At 36.5% G+C, this 22,540-nt stretch overlaps 1 protein-coding gene across 2 annotated transcripts in view; it reads right to left on the bottom strand.

The window, feature by feature from the left end:
- Positions 1-10,945: 10,945 nt before the first annotated feature.
- The window catches only part of NBN (nibrin), a 47,760-nt gene continuing 36,165 nt past the window's right edge, over positions 10,946-22,540 (bottom strand). For both annotated transcript variants that reach the window (XM_040625798.1, XM_040625799.1), the window contains 3 exons: positions 20,775-20,888; positions 12,486-12,535; positions 10,946-11,129 (listed from right to left, as the gene is read on the bottom strand). In XM_040625798.1, the coding sequence (XP_040481732.1) occupies positions 11,099-11,129; positions 12,486-12,535; positions 20,775-20,888 (195 nt within the window). In that variant the 3' untranslated portion in view covers positions 10,946-11,098. The remainder of the gene's footprint in view (positions 11,130-12,485; positions 12,536-20,774; positions 20,889-22,540) is intronic.

Here is a 22,540-nt window from a genome sequence, read left to right on the forward strand (position 1 = left end):
TTATCCTGTGGTTATTTATTGAATTATATGCCCTATCTTGATTTATATTTATTTAGATGTGCTTAATGTCTATATTTTCACAGAAATCTCCAGAATTTGTGGTGTTAGGCAAAAAAGTCTGATTTCTGAAGTTCTTCATGGCAAATTGAATTTCTCAGCCTTGATCTTTTTTTTTTTTTTGTAAAATTTATTTCATCTGGAATGTGTTCACTGAATGTTCTTTTTTCCTTGGTATAAAAAAAGGACTAAAATGTCAATATTTTTCTGTCCAATTGCGTATTACATGCTTACAGGATCATCACTCTCCTTAAAACATCAGTGTTTATAATACACTTCTACAAGTAGCTGTTTCAGATGAATTGAATTCTTACATTCTTGATATATGTCATGTCTGATTTAGTTTGGATTAGAAATGATGTAATCCAGTTTTAGTTAACTATAATGGTAACTTTCAAATTTCACACCTGTTGAAATGGCTATAACATCCTCTGACTGCGTATGATTGAGCACACTCTTGCTTGTCTGTTCTCTTGAGTTCCGAATGAGTTGGGTTGGATGTTTTATTGTCACTTCTAAATTGAAAAAACTGACATTTTTATAAGATGAACTGTTAACATCCCCTTGTGTCTCAAAAGTTTGCTCTTACCCAAATGATAGCATTTTTGTAATGAAAGCATTCACATACACACATACACACATACCCCCACACCCCGGTAGGGGACTAAATAAACCTGGTGAATAGTTTCACCTGTGGTAACCCCCCATTTCTCCCTCCAACCTAGCTCTCCTGGGGTAAAGATAACATTATAGCCTTTTCTCTGATATACTATACTCTTGTACTCTTAACCAGTTTCTGTCCCATAATTGTAAATCTTTTATTCAATATCAGCTAGCTATTCAGGGGGTGGGGGGAGCACTAAATAACTGACTGTTCATACCATGGATGTCTCCTTCATCCCTGAAAAGTCTGGCTCTCGAAAAAATGTTTAAAAAGCAGAATCTCTGTGGGGTTTGAAAAATAAAATTTAGGCACAGCTCTTAGTGTTTTAGGCAGTCTTGAGTATGTGAACTTAGTTCATCTTTAGAAACTATCCAGACAGAAGCATAGAGAAGTTTAAAAGGATTAAAAAAACAGACTTAATAACATCCGGGATAAACAGCAAGTGATCTAACATGTACAGCTGGAACCCAGGAGAGGAAGACAGACGAAGGCAGAAAGATGTGGAGAAATAAAAGTTGAAAATTTTCCCAATTTGATTTAAAAAAGCAGTGCACAGACCCAAGAAATTCATACTGCAAACAAGATAAATACAAAGGAAATCACACCTATGCACATCATTACCAAACTGCTGGGAAACAAGATGAGAAATTTTAAAAGACAGGAAAAAAGACACATAGGGAAAAATGATAATGAACAAATGACCGGAAGAAATGTACAAATGGACAATTGTCTTCACAGTGCTTAAAAAAAACTGTCAAACTAAAACTCTGAATGCCGATCTTTACATAAAATTCTATATCCTTTAAATGTAATGAAAATCTGATTCCAGAAGACATGCACTACACAAAATATTAAAGGAAATTCTGCACGTTGAAGGTACACAATATCTGATGAAACCTATATTTTCGTGAAGGAAAAAAGTGCCAGAAATGATAAATAAAAATTATTTTTCTAGTACCTAAATTATTTTAAATCCAATTAAATTCAGTTAACATAGTTTCAGGGGTACAGGTCTGTGGTTCATCAGTCTTCTATAATACCTAGTGCTCATTATAACACATACCTTCCCTAGTGTCCAACACCCAATTACTCCATCCCTCCAACCCCCTCCACTCCAGCAACACTGAGTTTGTTTCCTATGATAAGAGGTTTTTTTTTTTTTTAAGATTTATTTGACAGAGATAGAGACAGCCATTGAGAGAGAGAACACAAGCAGGGGGAGTGGGAGAGGAAGAAGCAGGCTCATAGCGGAGGAGCCTGATGTGGGGCTCGATCCCATAACACCGGGATCACGCCCTGAGCCGAAGGCAGACGCTTAACCGCTGTGCCACCCAGGCGCCCCTATGATAAGAGTGTCTTAGGGTTTGTCTCCCTCTCTGGTTTTGTCTTGTTTCATTTTTTCCTCTCTTCCTCTACGATCCTCTGCCCCGTTTCTTAAATTCAATAATATTAGTGCAACCATAATAATTGTCTTTCTTTGATTGACTTATTTTGCTTAGCATAATATCCTCTAGTTCCGTTCAAGTCGTTGCAAATGGCAAGATTTCATTTTTTTATTGCTGTGTAATATTCCACACTGTGTCTTTCATCTATCTATACCACATCTTCTTTAGCCATTCATCTGTCAATGGACATCTGGGCTCTTTCCATAGTTTGGCTATTGTGGACATTGCTGCTATAAACATTGGGGTGCAGGTGCCCCTTCGGATCACAACATTTGTATCTTTGGGGTAAATACCCTATAGTTCAATTGCTGGGTCAGAGAGTAGCTCTATTTCCAATTAACTTTTGAAAGGAAAATAGTGTATTTAAAGCAATTTAAAGCAAAGTTTAAAAAACTAAAATTAAGGACATGTAGAAGTAAAATATATAATTACACCATAAAGGGATAAGTGGAGTACACATTTATGACATATATATTATACTGGCATAAATGGTACGTTATTTAAGGTAGGCTGTATTAAGTAAAGAATGTATATCCTTCCAGCGAGTATTAAGAAAATGTAAATGGTGTAGTTATAAAGCCAATAGAAGCAATAAAATATTAAAAAAATACTTGATTAATCCAAAGGAAAAAAAACTGGGACAAAGAGAAAAACATGGTAACAGACCTTACCCCAACCATAAATTATGTAAGTAAATTAAGCATCACCAATTTAAATGCAAATATCATCATACTGGATAAAAAGCTTCAACAATACTGTGTTTAAAGAGACAAAAATATAAAGACACCCAGAGGTTAAAAAAGGATTAAGAGAGACAGACATAGGATGCAAACACTTAAAGAGGTGACTTCAAGACAAGTAATACTAGAGATGGGTATTTCATAACAAAAGATACAGTAAGCCCAGATGATGGACCTATCTTATATATGCACCTAATTACTGAGTTTTAAGATACATGAAGTTCTGGTCAAGACACTGACACAGGAGGCTCCTGAATTCATCTCCTTCCATGGACACAGCAAATCTACAGCTACACATGGGATAATTCCTCCTGAAAGACATCCAGAAACTAGCTGAGAAACTCCAACATGGACAAACAGGGAAAAACACACACACACACCCCCGAAGTGGTTGGAGAGGCTTACACACTCTTGCCATAAACTCCACTTCTGGCACAGCAGCAAGCAGGAAGGAACTTACACTGCTGGAGGACTGAAGGGTGTGGCTGCAACATCTCATGTCCCAATTTTTAAGATTTCCATCCGAGGAATGAGCCCCTGAAACACCTAGGTCTGAAAGCTAACAAGCCTGGTGCCCTTACGACCCAAAGGACTATAGCAAACAAAGAATGGTTCTTAACTGGCTTGGATTTACTGTGGATAACCCACCAGAGCAGCAGAGAAAAAAGCCCATTTCCCTCCTGTCTTTCCCTAAAGGAGACTTATTTGCATATCTCACAAGCTGCAGCCTGAAAGTCTGGTTGCTAATTTAGCACCCATCTAGGAACAGACTGCTATCTTCTCCGAGCCCGGCAGGTGTCGTGTCTGCATTCTCCTTCGCTCTGCTCTAAGTCACTCAGGTCTTCCTAAAAGAGGCTGGCACACATATCTGGTGCAATAGCTCTTGTAGCTGCCACCCAGAAAACACACTCCTTGATAGCCTGGGATTGGTGGCCAGCAGGGCTTGTGTTTGTGGGTTAAACAAGACTATGGCTAACAAACAGTTTTTAACCAGCTATATGTCCAGGGCTCAATGAAAAATCAGTAGGCAAAAATGCCCTTATCTCAGTCTTTCTGTGACAGAGGTCTATTTGCATATCTTAAAAGCTAGAGCGTAAGGGTTAGGCTTCTAATTTCCCTCACATCTAGGGAGAGACTGCCATCCTACTCAGACACCAGGCAAGCCAGCAGACACCATGGCTGCATTCTCTCTGTAGCCCAACCCACATCACCAACATCACTGAAGGAGTTTGTGTTTATGGGTCACACAGGACTGAGCTAAACAGAAACAATTCTTAACTAGCTACTCCCCCAGGGTTCAGTGCAGAAGCAGCAGACAGAAACACCCCGCTCACAGTTCCATGAAAGAGGGCTACTTAAAATACTTTAAAAGCTTCTGCCTGAGGGTCCAGCTTCCAGTCAGCCTGCATCTAGATGCTAAGATCCTCCCCTTCAAGACACTTATAGAACTTGGCACACCTTCAACTATGTTGTCTAATACTCAGAATCAACACAGGGAGTCAAGGAAAATGAAGAAATATAGAAACACGTTCCACATAGAATAACAAGATAAAAATTTAGAAGTAGACAGTGGAGATTAGTGATTTATCTCATAAAAATTAATAAGAATTATGGTCATAGAGATTCTCACCAAGGTCAGAATAATACATGCACAAAGTGAATATTTCTTTTTTTTTTTTTTTAAAGATTTTTTTAATTTATTTATTCGACAGAGATAGAGACAGCCAGCGAGAGAGGGAACACAAGCAGGGGGAGTGGGAGAGGAAGAAGCAGGCTCCTAGCGGAGGAGCCTGATGTGGGGCTCGATCCCATAACGCCGGGATCACGCCCTGAGCCGAAGGCAGACGCCCAACCGCTGTGCCACCCAGGCGCCCCTCAAAGTGAATATTTCAACAAAGAAAAAAGAAGAACCAAGCATATCACAAGGCTGAAGAATACAAAACTGAAAAATTCAACAAGGGGTTCAAAAGAGACTCGACAGATGAAACAGGAAGAAAGAGTAAACTCGAAGATAGAGCATGAAATTAATCAAATCAGAGACGAAAAAAGAAAAAAATAATGAAAAAGAGTGGAGACAGCTTATGGGACTCATGGGACCAATATTTGCATTGTAGGGATCTCAAAAGAAGAAAGAGATAAGGGGGCAGAAAGCTTATTCAAAGAAAAAATGTCTGGAAATATCCCTAACCTGGGGAATGAAACTGACATCCAGTTCCAAGAAAACCAAAAAGTTTCAGGTAATCCCAAAATACCCACACCAACAGATTAAATGAACTGTCAAAAGTTAAAGAAAAAGAGAGAATCTTAAAGGCAGAATAACAAAAGCAATTTGCTACTTACAAGGGAACCCCTACTAGATTATGAGATTACTCAGCAAAAATAAGACAGGCCAGAAGAGAATAGAGTGATATATTTTAATTGGTAAAAGAAAAAAATCTGTCAATCAAGAATAGCCTCCGGAGCAAAGCTGTCCAGAATTGATGGAGAGATTGAGTTTTCCAGATACAAAAACTGAAGCTTATCATCACTCAACCAGCTTTACAATAAATGCTAAAGGGACTCCTTCAAGCTGAAAAGAAAGAATGGTAACTAGTAACAGGATAATATGTGAAATTATAAATCTCACTGGTAAAGGTAAACACATAAATTGATAATACTACAATGTTGTAATGGTGATAGGTAAATCACTTATAAATCTAATATGAAGGTTAAAAGACAAAGCAGAAAATGTAAGTACAATAATTTGTTAATAGTTACACAAGGTAAAAAGATGTAAATTGTGACATCAAAAACATAAGGCACAGGGGAAGAGTAAAAATGTGGAGCTTTAGTATGCATTCAAAGTTTTAAGTTCTTATGGGTTTAAATTAGATTGTGTATAGGTGTTTTATTTAAGCCTCATGGTAAATGCAAAGCAAGTATCTACATTAGATATGCAAAAGATAAAAAGAAAGGAATCTAAATATACCATTACAGAAAACTGCCAAATCACAAAGGAAGACATCAAGAGGGACTAAAGGAATTTTAAAGCAATTTACAGAAATTAATTAGCCAGGGGCCCCTGAGTAGCGCAGTCGTTAAGCGTCTGCCTTCGGCTCAGGGCGTGATCCCGGCGTTATGGGATCGAGTCCCACATCACGCTCCTCGGCTAGGAGCCTGCTTCTTCCTCTCCCACTCCCCCTGCTTGTGTTCCCTCTCTCGCTGGCTGTCTGTCACATAAATAAATAAAAAAAATTTATTAAAAAAAAAAATTAGCCAGAATACAATTAGCCAAATGACAATAATAAGTTCACACATATCCATAATTACTTTAAATGTAAATGGTCTAAATCCTCCAATGAAGACAGAGAGTGGCTCAAGAGATTAAAACAAAACAAAACAAAGACGACCCAACTATATGCTGCTTACGAAAGACTCACGTCAGCTTTAAAGACATACATAGACTGAAAGTGAAGGGATGGGAAAAGGTATTCCTCGGAGATGGAAACAAAAAGAAAGCAGGAGTAGCTACCCAAAAAGTATAATAAGAAACAAAGAAGGTCATTATATAATATTAAGGGTCAATTCAACAATAGGAATAACAAATGTAAGTATTTATGCACCCAACATATAATTACCTAAATATGTAGAATAAATATTAATAGACTTGAAGGAAGAAATGGACAGCAATACAATAATAGCTGGAGACTTCAATGCACCATTTTATGCAATGGATAGATCAGACAGAAAATCAGGAAATACAGGGCTGAAGTGATGCATTAGACCAGATGGACTTAACAGACATTTACAGAACATTCCATTCAACAGCAGCAGAATACATATTCTTTTAAAGGACACACAAATATTCTATAGGACAGATCACATATGTTAGACCACAAAACAAGTCTCAAAATATTTAAGACTGAAATCCTACCAAGCAATCACAATGTGAAACCAAAATTCAATTACAAGAAGAAAACTGGAAAACTCACAATATGTGAAGATAAAACAGCATACTACTGAACAACCACTGGATCAAAGAAGAGATCAAAAGAGAAATAAAAGTACCTTGAGACAAATTAAAATGTAAGAAAGTATACCAAAATTTATGGGATGCAGCAAAAGCAATTCTAAGAAAGAAGTTCATACCAATAAGCTGCCTACACCCAGAAACAAGAAAGATCTCAAACAAACAACCTAAATTTATACTTCAAGGAGCTCAAAAAGAACAAACTAAGCCTAAAGTTAGTAGAAGGGAGGAAATAACAAAGATCAGAACAGAAATGAGACTAAACACAACAGGAAAGATCAATGAAACTAACCCTGTTTTTTTTTTCCCTCTCAAAAGATTAACAAAACTTTAGCTAAACAGAAAAAAGAAAAAAGAAAAAAAGAAAAAGGGAGAGAGAAGGGACTCTACAAAGTAACATTAGAAATCATAGAGGAGACATTAAAACTGATACCACATAAAGGATCATAACCGACTATAATGAACAATTATATGCCAAAAAATTGTAGAACTTTGCAACAGTGGCTAAATTTGTAGGAGGATATAATCAACACAGGTGCAGTCATGAAGAAATAGAATATATGAATAGATCGAGTGTTCCTAAGGAGATTGAATCAGTACTCAAATACCTATCAACAAAGAAAAGCCCAGGACTAGGTGACTTCACTGGTGAATTCTACAAAACATTTAACAAGAATTGAAGTCAATCCTTCTCAAACTCTTCCAAAAAACAGAAGTGAAAGAAACACTCATTTTATGAGGCCTGCATTATTCTGATGGCAAAAGCAAAAAATTAGCACTACAAGAAAATAAAATTACAGGCCAATATCCCTGGTGAATACAGATGCAAAAAAATCCTCAACAAAACAGCAAACTCAACAATACATTAAAAAGATCATATACCACGACCAGGGACACAAGCATGGTTCAACATTTGCAAATAACTCCATGTGATACATAACTTTAAGAAAATGAAGGTTAAAAATCATATAGTCATCTGAATAGATGCAGAAAAGCCATTTGACAAAATCTGACATCCATTCATGATACAAATTCTTAACAAGGTAGGTACAGAGGGAATGTAACTCCACATAATAAAGGCCATTCATGACAAGCACACAGCTAATATCCCACTCAATGGTGACAGGCTGAAAGCTTTCCAAGATCAGGAACAAGATGAGGGTGTCCACTCTCACCACTCCTCTACGACATAACATTAGAAGTGCTAGCTAGAGCAGTCAGGCAAGAAAAAGGAATAAAAGGTTATTGGGGGCACCTGGGTGGCTCAGGTCATGATCCCAGGGTCCAGGGGTGGAGCCTCACATTGGGCTCCCTACTCAGCGGGGAGGCTGCTTCTCCTTCTGCCCCTCCCCTTGCTCATGCTCTTTCTCTCTTTCAAATAAATAAAATCTTTTAAAAAAAGGTATCAGAATTAGGAAGAAATAAAATTGTATTTATTTGCAGACATCATTTTATAAAAAATACTAAAGACTCAACCAAAAAATTGTTACATCTAATCAATTAATTTGGTAAAACTACAGGCTACAAAACAAAATTAACTTACAAAAACGGGGGCACCTGGGTGGCTCAGTCGTGAAGCATCTGCCTTCGGCTCAGGGCGTGATCCCAGTATTCTGGGATAGAGCCCCATCAGGCTCCTCTGCTAAGAGCCTGCTTCTTCCTCTCCCACTCCCCCTGCTTGTGTTCCCTCTCTCACTGGCTGTCTCTATCTCTGTCTCTGTCAAATAAATAAATAAAATCTTAAAAAAAAAAAAAAACTTACAAAAACAAGTAGCATTCCTATACAGTAATAGCAAATTTTCTGAAGTAGATCCAATCTGAAATGGCACCAAAAACAAAATACTTAGGAACAAATTTAACTAAGGAGGTAAAAGATCTCTACTTTGAAAACTACAAAACACCAATGACATAAATTGAAGAAGATACAAATAGAAAAGTATCCCTTGTTTGTGGATTGGAAGAATTAATATTGTTAAAGTGTCAATACTACTAAAAGGCATCTACAGATTCAATGCAAACCCTATCAAGATTCCAATGGCATTTTTTAGAGAAGTAGAAAAAGCACTCCTAAAATTTGTGTGGAACCACAAAAGATCCCAAATAGCCCAAAACATCCTGAGAAAGAACAAAGCAGTAGGCACCCCATTTCCTTATTTCAAGCTATACTATAAAGCTATAGTCCTCAGAACAGTATGGTACTGGCATAAAAAGAAATACACCAAGACAAATATAAAATTGAGAGCCCAAAAATAAACCCATGTATATATGCCAACTAGTATTTGCCAAGGGAGCCAAGAACACTCAATGGAAGAGTCTCTTCAATAAATTGTGCTGGAATAATTGCATATTCACATGTGAAAAAATAAAGCTGGACCCATAAGAAAACTCCAAATGACCAAAGCAGTCTTGAGAAAGAACAAAGCTGGAGGCACCATACTTCCTGATTTCAAAGTATATTACACAGCTGTATTAATCAAAACTATTTGGCACTAGCATAAAAAGCCACATAGAGGAATCGAACATGATAGAGAGCCCAGAAATAAAGTCAAACGTTTTATAGTCAATTAATTCTTGACAAAGGATCCATGAGAATACAACAGGGAAAAGATAGTCTCTTCATAAATGGTTGCAGGAAAACTGAATAGCCACATGCAGAAGAATGAAACTGGACTACCATCTTGTTCCATATACAAAAATCCCAACTAAAAATGGATTAAAGACTTAAATGTAAGACCTGAAAGTATGAAACTCCTAGAAGAAAACATAGGAGGGTAAGCTTCTTGACATGAGTCATGACAATGATTTTTTTGGATTTGATACCAAAAGCAAAATCAATGAAATAAAAAATAAAGAAGTGGAACTACATCAAACTAAAAAGCTTCCACACGTGAAAGGCAGCAATCAACAAAAAGGCAACCAATGGAATGGGAGAAAATAAATGCATATTATCATATAACTGATAAGGGATTCATATCCAAAATATATAAAGAACTCCTACAATTCAACAGCAAAAAACAAACCAATTTAAAAAATGGGCAGAGGAGCTGAATAGACTTTTTTTTCAAAGAAGATATACAAATGGCCAACAAGTACATGAAAAGGTGTTCAACATCAATAATCTTCCATGAGGATCTAGCAACAGTACATAGTAACTTACAATATAATTTTTCATGCTAGGCTATCTCTAACAACCTAAAATGTTTAGCTCATTAGGGTGGCAGAACCTATGTGAGACCATTAAGATTTGTTCTATTTCCCATAACTTAATGCATCAGTCCTTAGAGTTGATAAAATGTCTACTATAATTCTAATGTACATCCAAAGTTGTCTATATTACAAAATTTGGAAAAAAGATATTTTTTCTTACCATCTCCCTTTAACAAAGAAAGAAGACAATCTTATCATTTCTATTTTGCAGACAGGAAAACCAGGACTCTAAGAAGCTCAAGAGATACACACCCAGCTCAGTAAGACCACCAAATAAATCTTCCCATTCTAGTAAAATCCATCTACAAGCTTGATGAAGTCTTCCATATTGTCTTTTCTAGTACTAGAATAATATGTGGGTGACATCTTCACCCTTGAAATCCACTTCATTTGTGTCACTTCAGCTCAAGGAAGACTATGGTATAATGAGGGGAAAATGTATGCTCTGATGTGTGTATGATCTTCCAACCCATTTGGCCAAAAAGAACAACGTCCAGAATACTGCATATGCTATGCTATCATTTTTGTAGGAAATTACTGGAAAATAATATGCATAGAAATTTAAAGAGGCAGCAAAAAGCTCTGGAAAGACTCATAAGAAATGAGTATCATGGATTTTCTCAGAGGAGGGGAACCAAACCGCCAGACCAGTGGTGGAAGGGAGACTTTTTCATTTACTATCCTTTTATACTTTTAAAATTTTGAATTGTGACTATATTAAATATTCAATAAGTAAAAAGCCACATTTAGAAATGAAAAAATTACCCTAAGAGATGAGACAACAAAGACTGAAAACTGGATAATACTGTCACATACAAAAGAATGGAGTTTTGTGCATTTTATTCAACAAATTAAGGCCATAAAACCTTTGGAATTTAAATCCTTTCTATATACTTAATGAATGTATCCCAGAGGAAACTTGATGTAAATGCTTGATAGGAAATGTTTTTCTCTGGCTTCTTTACAAAATCCTCAGTTACCGTCTCCTTTTTACATTAGGATTGTATCTGCAAAGAAAGAAATAATGTTAAAGGGTTTTCAAAACATAGTCACACTTTGGCAAACACAATGAGAATGCCAATTTTATCCTTAGGATCTGATATGAAGCACTGATGTTTTTACTTTCATTTATCCTTTTGATGTTGGTTTGATGAATATTTGGTAAAAATAAAGCATCAACAATAGAAAAATTACTGTAAAAGCATTAAAATAATTAATGAAAACAGTTTAAAAATACATGGTTACACATATCCCAGTATGGCTTCAAACTTCTTCCACTCCCAAGTAAAGTATAACAATTGCATAAAAGAGTATAATGAGCCTAAAACACACACTTTATAAAATTTTCTCCTACAGTAATTAAACAAATTTTGCAACCAGATATTCTTAACTATTTATGAAAGATCAGCACCATTTGTCAACATTTTGACCAATGATACATACACTGTCAATAATGAAATTAAAGAATCAAACTGGCTGCAAAACAGATTCAAAAATATTTAGGAAAATGTTATTCTCCCCTAGTCAGTACCTACCTATAAGTAGATAAATAGTTGATAATTTTATTTTATACTATTTGCATTTGAGAGCTAATTATTATAAGGTTTTGGGCCTGGAGAAATGCTGAAAACGTGTTAAATCAGAATTAAATTGTAACCACCCATTATAACTCCTCTAAACCTCCCACAAAAACCCAATTTGAAACTCTAATTCGGCCTCTTGTTTTTATGCTTGTGCCAACTAAAACTGAACAAATGCTCTGGTATTTTATTTGTGTTAACTCAAAACCCATTCATTCATACTTCAACTCAGAGCTGAAAATCTCACAAATGTATCAGCCAAATTTACCAGTTCAGGACCCTTCTTCTGTGTGAATGCCTTCACAACAATTTTAAGTATCTTGAGATACAGTTCAACTGAATACCCCCAAACCTCAAAGATATATCCAGCAAACCCAACTGAGAGGTGCTCAAGCAATAAAAAGCAAAATAACACAAAACCATACATACATTAAAAACAAAACATTCCTTAGGTGAAGGGACTAAGTGTCTATTTTTTTTTTAAGATTTTATTTTTTTTATTTATTTGAGAGAGAGCGCATGTGTGCGTGTCAGGGGAGGAGCAGAGGTGAAAAAAACAAGCAGACTCCTCAGAGCACAGAGCCTGATGCGGGGGCTCAATCCCATGACTCTGAGATCACGACCTGAGCTGAAATCAAGAGTCAGCTGCTTAACCAACTGAGCCACCCAGGCACCCTGTGTCTATTTCTAAAGACAGAAGAAATGAATATTTAATCTCTATGAATAAAACTGAAATTTATACACATCTCAAAGATTCATGAGAAAGATGAAATTAAACTTTACCTGAAGAGATCATCAGCAAGAGATTCTTCTTTCGCATGTTGATTTTGCACCTGTCAAAATTAACATAATTTCAAACATGTGTTCAATGATGAATGTATGGTTAATCAACTGCCATACTGGGTGGTCAGTCATCTCGGAGATTTCCACATCCAGGAAGTCACCACGTCTATGAGTTCTTGCCTCTGCAGTATTTCCCTCATTCATCAAATCCTACTTTCACTTCATGCCAAGACTACTGCAAAAGTCCTCTAATCAAACAACTTTCTCCAGCCAATCCCCTCTCCATCAAAGGCAACCAACGTATGTATGTACTGCTAGCTTGAGTCTTTAATTTTTTTTTTCCAGAAAAACCCTTCTATTGAATGAAATATCATTGTTTTGAGGTCATAGGACTCATGAAGGGGATGAGAGGGCAAAATCTACCCCACTTTCAACTAGAGCAGTTCTACGGGTGAAGTGGCTCTCTTCCCCAAGGTCCCAAGTCAGGGCTCTGCAGCTGCTGCTTAACAAAGTAATTATAAACACAAACTCGTTAAACTCCTAACGCACCTTTGAGAGTTAGGACCAGAATAACTCTGTGCTGGGTGCCTCTTTCTAAAGTCTAGGTCCTATCATATGCCGATCAAAACCCTTCAATGACTTTTTTTTTGAACCTATCAAAGAAAACACAAATTCCTGAGTTTGACCCCTAACATGGGAAAGGCTCTTATAACCTGGCACCTTTCTACATTCTCAATCACTTCTCACACCCCTATTCACGAACACTGTATGCCAGTTTAAAACTTAACCACAAAACAACCAACCAACCAGACTTCCTCTTAACAAATACCCTGTGTCCCTCTGCTTGTATTCACGTTTTCCCCTCTGCCCAGAAAATTACCTTTTCCTCCTCTTTCCATATCTGACAATCTCTCAGTGTGTATTCATTTCAATAATAATTTAGTGCCTACTATCTGTCCAGGAACATGTTCTTCACCACTTTACCAATGTTTTTTCAATCCTCTCCATTTAAAAAATAACACCTGCTATGAAGAACTCCCATAAAACTTCAGCTATACAACACATAGATGCCTACCTATTTCCCTGTTATAATTCTGTATCTTATCTTTGCTAAAAGACCATAAGCTCCTTAAAGGTACATACTATTTATTTTTACTGTTAATAACTTACATTTGTGTATTTCCAGATACTATCTTAAAACTCCTTCTAAAAGCATCTCACTTAATCTTCATATAACTTCATTATTACTATTAGACTATTATCCCAGTTTTAACCAATAAGGAAGCAAAGACTTAGTTTAAGTAACTTGCAGAAGATCAAAAGGTTGTCAGATGGAAGAACTGGGATTTGACCAGGTCTCAACCATGCTATTATACGGATTCTGAATCTTTGGAAAGGGCCGAGAAGAATGTCTTGCAGGGATTCTTACAGAATGATTTTCTACTCATAAGGTGATCAAAATGACATTACATTTTTCCACATTTTCTAACAGGTATAGCAGAACATAAATGGAAAGACAATATTTTCATAAACCAGCCATCAGTAAGCAAAAATCAGCTTTATTTTATGTCTTAGTAAAAACATTAAGTAAAATTGTTTTAAGAAACAGAAATACTCATATTACTGCCATTTTTATAAAGGGTTGGGGAGAATTACATATCCAGTCTTTCGAAATTCAAATCAGGTTGGACAGTGTCTCAAAGAGTTATTACGTTTAACGCACAAAATGAAAATATCCTACATCGAAGGAAACTTCAGGAATGGATTAGGTAATTATGAAAAAGAAGACTGGTCTGAAGCAGAAGTAGAGCAAAAAAAACTGAAAAAGAATGAAAGGCAAAAAATACTTAAGAAGAGCAGCTGGGAAAAGCCTCGGGAAATGGGACATCAAGGCAGTAGCATACTTATACACAGACACCATAAGTGCATGAGAAAGTTAACTCTATTGTCTTAAAGAGTAAATCCAAACTAATGCACCTAAAATTGCTTTAGCAAAAAGAGAGATCTGGTGGAATAAATCTAGAACACAGGCTCCCTACTAATTCTAATCAAATAAACTAAAGACAGAAAAAAGTCAGCAGCGCCACTGTCATTCTCTCAAGTCCTCTGTAGCCAGAAAGATACAAAACCTTACAGCCATGGTAATCAAGAAGCCACAGACTTGAGAAAAGTAGCCTGCAGAGAACCAAAAGATTGCTGCAACATGTTCCTAACATTAAACAAACTAAAACCAAACCTGAGAATGCTTAGTAATGCTCCAAATTTGGGAAAAAGGCTGAGCAGAAAAAACACGGCTGATGGACTGCTGGAAAGGGACAAACGGCACAGGGAAGTGAGTGGGACTGACACTGACCCAAGCACAGGCTCCATGCAGCCCTCACAAATTAAGGTAAACAACCTACAATGGCAGGTTGTTGTCTTCTGGGATTAGATACACCCCATGGTACACATTTAATTCCAGTTCCAGGAAGGAGCAGCACACAGCTCCAGCTGAACCCTTCCTTTCCTGGATTCATAGTCTCCAGACAACAGAAATTAGATGGTACATGCAATTCGCCTCTAATTGAGCACAATGCCATACTAATGGTATGGAGCCACCAAGATAATTCTGTTCTCTACCAGAACACAAAGAGCTTGGGTAGGATTAATTCTGACTACATTCACTTTTGCCTCATAAACTGTCTTTATTTTTTTTTTTAATTTTTTATTTAAATTCAACTTAGTTAACATATAGTGTATTATTAGTTTCAGAGGTAGAATTTAGTGATACATTAGTTGCATATAACACCCACTGCTCATTACATTAAGTGCCCTCCTTAATGCCCACCACCCAATTACCCCATTCCCCCCCACCCAACTCCCCTCCAGCAACCCTCAGTTTGTGTCCTATAATTAAGAGTTTTTTCTGGTTCCCCTCCCTCTCTGATTTATCTTATTTTATTTTTCCTTCCCTTTCCCTATGTTCATCAGTTTTGCTTCTTTTTTTTTTTTTTTTAATGATTTTTTATTATATTATGTTAGTCACCATACAGTACATCCCCGGTTTCCGATGTAAGGCTCGATGATTCATTAGTTGTGTATAACACCCAGTGCACCATGCAATACGTGCCCTCCTTACTACCCATCACCGGTCTATCCCATTCCCCTACCCCCCTATCAGTTTTGCTTCTTATATTTCATATATGAGTGAAATCATATGGTATGTGTCTTTCTCTGGCTGACTTATTTTGCTTAGCATAATACACTCTAGCTCCAACCACATCATTGCAAATGGCAAGATTTCATTCTTTAACAGCTGAGTATACATACCACATCTTCTTTATCCATTCATCTGTTTTTTAATTTAAATTCAATTAGCCAACATATAGTACATCACTAGTTTCAGATGTAGAGTTCAATAATTCATCAGTTGCACAACCTGTCTTTAGATTGTAATTCCTGCACAAGATAGCATACGATGCTTCACAAAGCAGAGTACCTGGACAGGGTATTTTACTCTAAACAACTGCAAGATGAAAGAAACTGCAAACTACTCTACATACTAAAGGGGAAAAAAAGGACAGCAACTGGAATAGAACATGCAGGACAGATGAAGAACCTAGTCTGTAAGAAATAACCCAAGGATAAAAAAATGAAGTTACTAAGAACATGAAAGCAATAAAATAAAAACCAAAAAGTTAGATGACAAAAAACCACAATGACAATGAAAAGGAAACAAATGCTAACTAAACAAACTGAGACTTATTAATAACACTATTTCAGAATCAAATAAATTGGAAATACCTAATAGTGACTGTTTCCACTGTTATAAATGCTTTACAAGTAGCGTCTTATTTAATCCTCACAAATATTCTGTGAAACAGAGGTATTATTATTGTTCCCATTCTACCCAGGAAGAAATGCAAAGCATAAGAAAGTAATCTGCCCAAGATCACATAGCTGATGAGGAACAGAACAGACACAACTGAAATGTGAATTTCTGACAGAGTAAAAAGAGCTTAGGAAAACCACAGTGAATGCAGAAGAAATGGATGTGGAGGGCAAAGGTGATCTAATAAAAGGACAGTTACGTCTTAAATGTGGAGAACCCAACAAATACAAAAATGCTTTCGAAAATGTATTAGAAGAGTTCTTTGAAATAAAAAGACCTGCATCTGCAAATCAAAATAACATACTGTATTCCAGGAAAACTGATCAACACTCAGACATATTCTCATTGTTACTAACTTGCAAGCCTAAGGAATGGGGCAGGCATGCAAGTCACCTTCTAAAAAGGGAGAAAAGGAAGGACTGTGGGATGGGGGGGCGGTTGGGAAGGGAGGAAGTACAAATAATTTCCTCACTGTTTACAGCAGGGAGCCAAAAAATATATATAAAATCAAAATAGGCAGTTTGAAACAAATATGGATTCTAACCTGACGATGGTTTTTTTTTTTTTTTTTTTGGTTATATTTATCACCCCTTGGTCTTAGAGGAATCTCAGGAAATAAAATACCTTGAAAAGAAGAAACATCTGCAAAAATTCAGCAATGCTTTCAGCTTTACTTCCTTCTATCAATCTCTCTCCTCCTCTTTCCACTCCCTGGCTATTACTCCTCTTCAATAAAGAAATATCTGGAATAATTCACTTCATGTTTAAATGGGTCATTTCTTGGCTTCAGGATTTTAACTTCATCATTCTTTTGTGTACCACCGTAATTCTTTGAAATGTACATTTTAAATAAGGCCATTTATTCATTCACAAAAGAAAGGAGGAAAGGATATGACTTCCATTCTTTCATTTTTTGACACTAAATACCCTGAGTGACCTTAAAAACCCTACTTTTTTTGGTGACCTTCCTAACAATTTTTTGATTAAAAAGCATTTTTAAACACAAATTGCTGAAGACTACATTAACCCACAATGAAGCAAAATAAAAACCCTCAGAAGTTAACAAGTACCATGGTCAGCTTTTGCTTTGCCCTGTGGGTATCTGCAAAGCATAAAAAAACTGGGCTCTGCTTTAATCTTTGTATGGGGGAGGAGCGATATGATAGAAAATCAAAGATGGGGAATCTAAGAAAAGACTCCAGTATTAGAGAAAAAGAGGAATAAACTGTATAACGCAAAAAGCAGGTAAGAAAGAAACTTGCCTGCCTCGACCCTAACACAGGGTGAAGGAAAAATTTTAAAAACTCTTAAGTTTATAGTGACAAGCTGGCCTTTACTCAGGCTTCTGGTCCAAATACTTATTAACTACATAGGTGATCCAAAAAAATCACAAGTGGAGGCTAAAATGGTCTCATACTGGTAGAACAAGACTGGCAGACACAAATACATCTTTTCTAGAGGAAATAAACTTGAACTTTGGACTCAAGGAATTCCCACAGATCAAATTCCAAGGAAAATGAGCAGTTCACAACTATCACAAAATATATACTTGGAAACAAGGCTCCATAAGAGAAGAGTAGTATATTAACAAACACTTTAGGCAAAGAATACAAGAGAAGCTTAAAAATATCAATATGGAACAATAAGACCTAGAGATGAATGAAACAGACAACCAGAACTGAAAAAATATAATAGGCTGAATGAAAACTCAGTGGATGCGTGGGAATACCAACAAGACAGAGTGGAAAGAAAAAGTACCAAACTGGAAGATAATCTAGAGAAGTGACCAAAAAATACAATCCAGAGGAAAAAAGAGATAAAGTATATAGAAAATAAGATAGAGAAGAAAATGAAATTTGGCTTCTGTCAAACTGGAGTTCAAGAAAGATATAATACCCCTACCCACCAATTACCAAACAGCCCTACTTCAAATAGTCTGCTGACAGGACCTATCTGGAGCCCACCTTTGGGTTCCAGGAGCACTGGATAATCAGGTAATACAAAGGCTAAGAAGAAAACTTTCTAACTTTGGAAGAGACCTCTGATTATCTCTCAATTCAATAGTCATGTGTTTCTGAAATCTTAACTTCCACGCAGTAACTTCCTCTATAGCAAAAAGTTGCTACTTTAATAAATTTTATTAAATTCTCTAGTTAAAAGTAAAGGGGCAGAAGGAATTATGAATCAGGTAGATGGTTGTTTTACATAATATCCACTAGGACTTTAAATACCCAAGAAGAAAGTAAAAAAAGAGAAGCATATTTTTATAATCTTCCCTGCGAGTTCTCATTACAGGGTATATAAATATATGTAGCTGATATATGTAAACAATGAATTCTTGAAAATCACATTCTAACACGGAGGGCTGTAAAGCAGTTCATATCTTCCCAGAAGACCAATGTTATAACTGAGGTTTGGTTTCCTGAGACTTAGGCAACATATTAGTTATAGATATGATCAAAGACATGCCATAAAACAAGTATGCAAAATTATAAAACTCTAAAGCAATTTCAAGTATCAAACTGATGCTGCTGGTCCTAGTCTAGGATTTCAAACAACATGAACTGATTATATAAGTATCCTACAATAAAAGTATATAGAAAAGCACACTCTGACATAATACATATTTGATCAGAAATTGGTGTATGTTTGAACATATAAATATAAATGAATTGATAAAATGACTGGGATTTGCTTTAAAATCCAGAAAGAAAAAAAGCTGGGAAAGAGAACAGATGAAGCAAGATGTGCAAATGCTGATACTTGTTGAAGCTGTGTTTTGGGTTTGTTTTACTACTCTCTTTATTTTGTATATGTTTGACAAGTTTTCATAGCAAAAAGTTTAAGAATTTGAACTAAATATAGTTACCACTTAATAATTTATCAACATTATTTAACAATTTCTCTTACTTTCTTAAAACTTAGAAAGACTCTGGGGAAAAATGAGATAGATCAGTAACAAGTGCCCATGGGAGGAGGCATTAAGGTGAGTTTCCCACAGGAATCTGTTGCGTATAGTATAACTGACTTAAGACTCACTCCCTCACCTTCGATATGGTGTGCTCATTGATCATTAAACCAAAGTGTTAAAGTATATAACAGAGAACGAAGTTAAACTAACTTATAACACCTATGCAAATTAACTCAAAATCAATTCAAGATCTAAATATAAGAGCTAAAACTATAAACACTTAGAAGAAAAAAGGGAAAAACTTCCTGATATTGGATTTGGCAATGATTTTTTGGATATGATGCCAAAAGCACAGGTATCAACAAGAAAATTGATAACCTGAACTATATCAAAATTTAAAATTTCTGTGCATCAAAATACACAAACAACAGAGTGAAAAGGCAACCCAGAGAAAGGGAGAAAACACCTGCAAATCATACATCTGATAAGGGACTATTATTCAGACTACATAAAGAACACTTCTAATTCAACAACAGAAAAGAAACAATCTGATTAATAATGGGGAGTGATTTTTAAATAGATATTTCTCCAAAAACGATATACGGCCAACAAGCATTTGAGAAGATGCACGACCTCACTAATCATTAGGGAAGTGCAAATCAAAACCACAATAAGGTTCACACCAGTTAGATGCCCACTATCAAAAACAAGAGAATAACAAGTGTTGAAGAGTATATGGAGAAACTGGACCCTTGTGCACTATTAGTGAGAATGTAAAATGGTGCAGTTACTTTGGAAAACAGTATGGCAGTTCTTTAAAAAATTAATCATAGGGGGGAAAAAAAGATACAAGAGAACAGGAAAAAGGTAATAACTCAATAAAATAATGACAGAAATTCTCAGAGCCACTGAAAGGTAATTTCCAGATCGGGAAAGCCCAGTACATTCATATACTATGTAATTGGTATTATTTGCAATAACCCCCATATGACTGCACAACCATCTTTTAATTGTTATCCTTTAGCTTTCTTTTACATTTTTTTTTTTTAAGATTTTATTTATGTATTTGACAGAGATAGAGACAGCCAGCGGGAGAGGGAACACAAGCAGGGGGAGCGGGAGAGGAAGAAGCAGGTTCATAGCTGAAGAGCCTGATGTGGGGCTCGATCCCATAATGCCGGGATCACGCCCTGAACTGAAGGCAGGCGCTTAACCGCTGTGCCACCCAGGCGCCCCTCTTTTACATTTTTGTAGGCTAAGTCTCTCTTCTCCCCCTTACATTAGGATATAAACTTAATTCATTTGTTTTTTTAATAAGTCTAAAAGTCTCTTAAAGAAGTATTATGGAAAGGTACAAATTATCTTAATGCTCTGTAACTTAGGAATTTTCCTCAATGAAAGACCTTAGGTCAATTATCTTTAAGTCTGGTTTTAAGGATTTGCTCTAAAGAAACCATGAGGGACCAAAACGTAACAAGCAAATTACCAGGCCTCACTTCCTACTGACCTCCATTTCCTGCCTTAACCATTCTTCTAATTCTGTATTCTTCCGAGCATGATGAGCTATTAGATCTGATCCTCCAATGATGTGTGGAAGTTTTCCTGCTCCAAGGAATGTGACCTGTTACATAGTAAAAATAGTAAGGTTAAATGCATTAACAAATTAAGACCATCTCATTTTTTTTTTCTTTTAAGAGAGAGTGTGAACAAGGGGCGGGGAATGGCGCAGGGGGAGAGGGAAAGAGAGAATCCCAAGCAGACTTGCCACCAAGGCAGAATCTGATGTGGGGCTCAATCTCACAACCCTGAAATCATGGCCTGCGCAGAAATCAAGAGTCACACACCTAACCAACTGAGCCCCCCAGGCACCCTCAAAACCATCATTTTTTTTTTTTTTAAGATTTTATTTATTTATTCGACAGAGATAGAGACAGCCAGCGAGAGAGGGAACACAAGCAGGGGAAGTGGGAGAGGAAGAAGCAGGCTCATAGCGGAAGAGCCTGATGTGGGGCTCGATCCCATAACACTGGGATCACGCCCTGAGCTGAAGGCAGACGCTTAACCGCCGTGCCACCCAGGCGCCCCAAAACCATCATTTTTTTTAAAAAGCCAAATAAAAAAGCACGGTATAAATCATGTATAAGTGCCATCCATGGACGGGACTGGAGGAGATTATGCTAAGTGAAATAAGTCAAGCAGAGAAAAACAATTATCATATGGTTTCACTCATTTGTGGAATGTAAGAAATAGCAGGGAGATCGGTAGAAGGAAGGGAAGAATGAAGGGGGAGTAAACAGAAGGAGGAATGAACCACAAGAGACTATGGACTCTGGGAAACAAACTGAGGGCTTCAGAGGGGAAGGGGGTGGGGGATTGGTATAGGCCAGTGATGGGTATTAAGGAGGGCACATATTGCATGGAGCACTGGGTGTTATACGCAAACAATGAATCATGGAACACTACCTCAAAAACTAAGGATGTATTGTATGGTGACTAACATAACATAATAAAAAATAAAATAAAAAAACAGAAAAGACATAAGTGCCAAAGATGTTTATATCCTACAAATAGGAGTGAGTGAGAGAGAAGCACTACGCTAGATCCATGTTTTTGCCCTATTTTTTTTTGGCTATTGCTATACCCAGATTTAGTGACTGTCACTGGGATTTATGTACAAGAATTTAACTAAGATTTTTAATTGGGAGTTTTTATTAAAAAATGGCCTTAGCTCATCATTTGGCAGTTAAAGCAACTTAAGGTGCATATAGAGACTATAAAGTATCATATTTTGTTCTGAAGATTTCAAGGTTTAAGCCTTGTCTAGAACTCATGAAAATTTATGTCTTCAAAACTTTCTAATTTATAGATCTAGCAAAAGATGCTGGAGATGGCAACAGTTTATATTTTTAATTAAAACTTTAATGGCTTATATAAAGAGGTGCTAAAAATATTGTGAAAATGCAAATGAAGCACACTGCTAATATTGTATTTAGGAAATAATAAATCCTTAATATCTATGGAACATACCTTTAAAATTTCAATATATGAAGTGGAAAGGGAATTTTATTTTAAGATTTTTAAATTAAATTTATCAGAGAAAGAGAGGGAGAGGGACAGAGGAACCAGGAGCAGGAGGAGGGGCAAAAGGAGAAGCAGGTTCCCTGCTGAGCAGGGAGTCCAATGCGAGGCTCCATCCCAGGACCCTAGGAATCATGACCTTGGAATCATGACCTGAGCTGAAGGCAGACGCTTAACCAACTGAGCCACCCAGAT

This window comes from Ursus maritimus, unplaced genomic scaffold, assembly GCF_017311325.1.
Source record: "Ursus maritimus isolate PB19 unplaced genomic scaffold, ASM1731132v1 scaffold_9, whole genome shotgun sequence".
Lineage (NCBI taxonomy): Eukaryota > Metazoa > Chordata > Mammalia > Carnivora > Ursidae > Ursus > Ursus maritimus.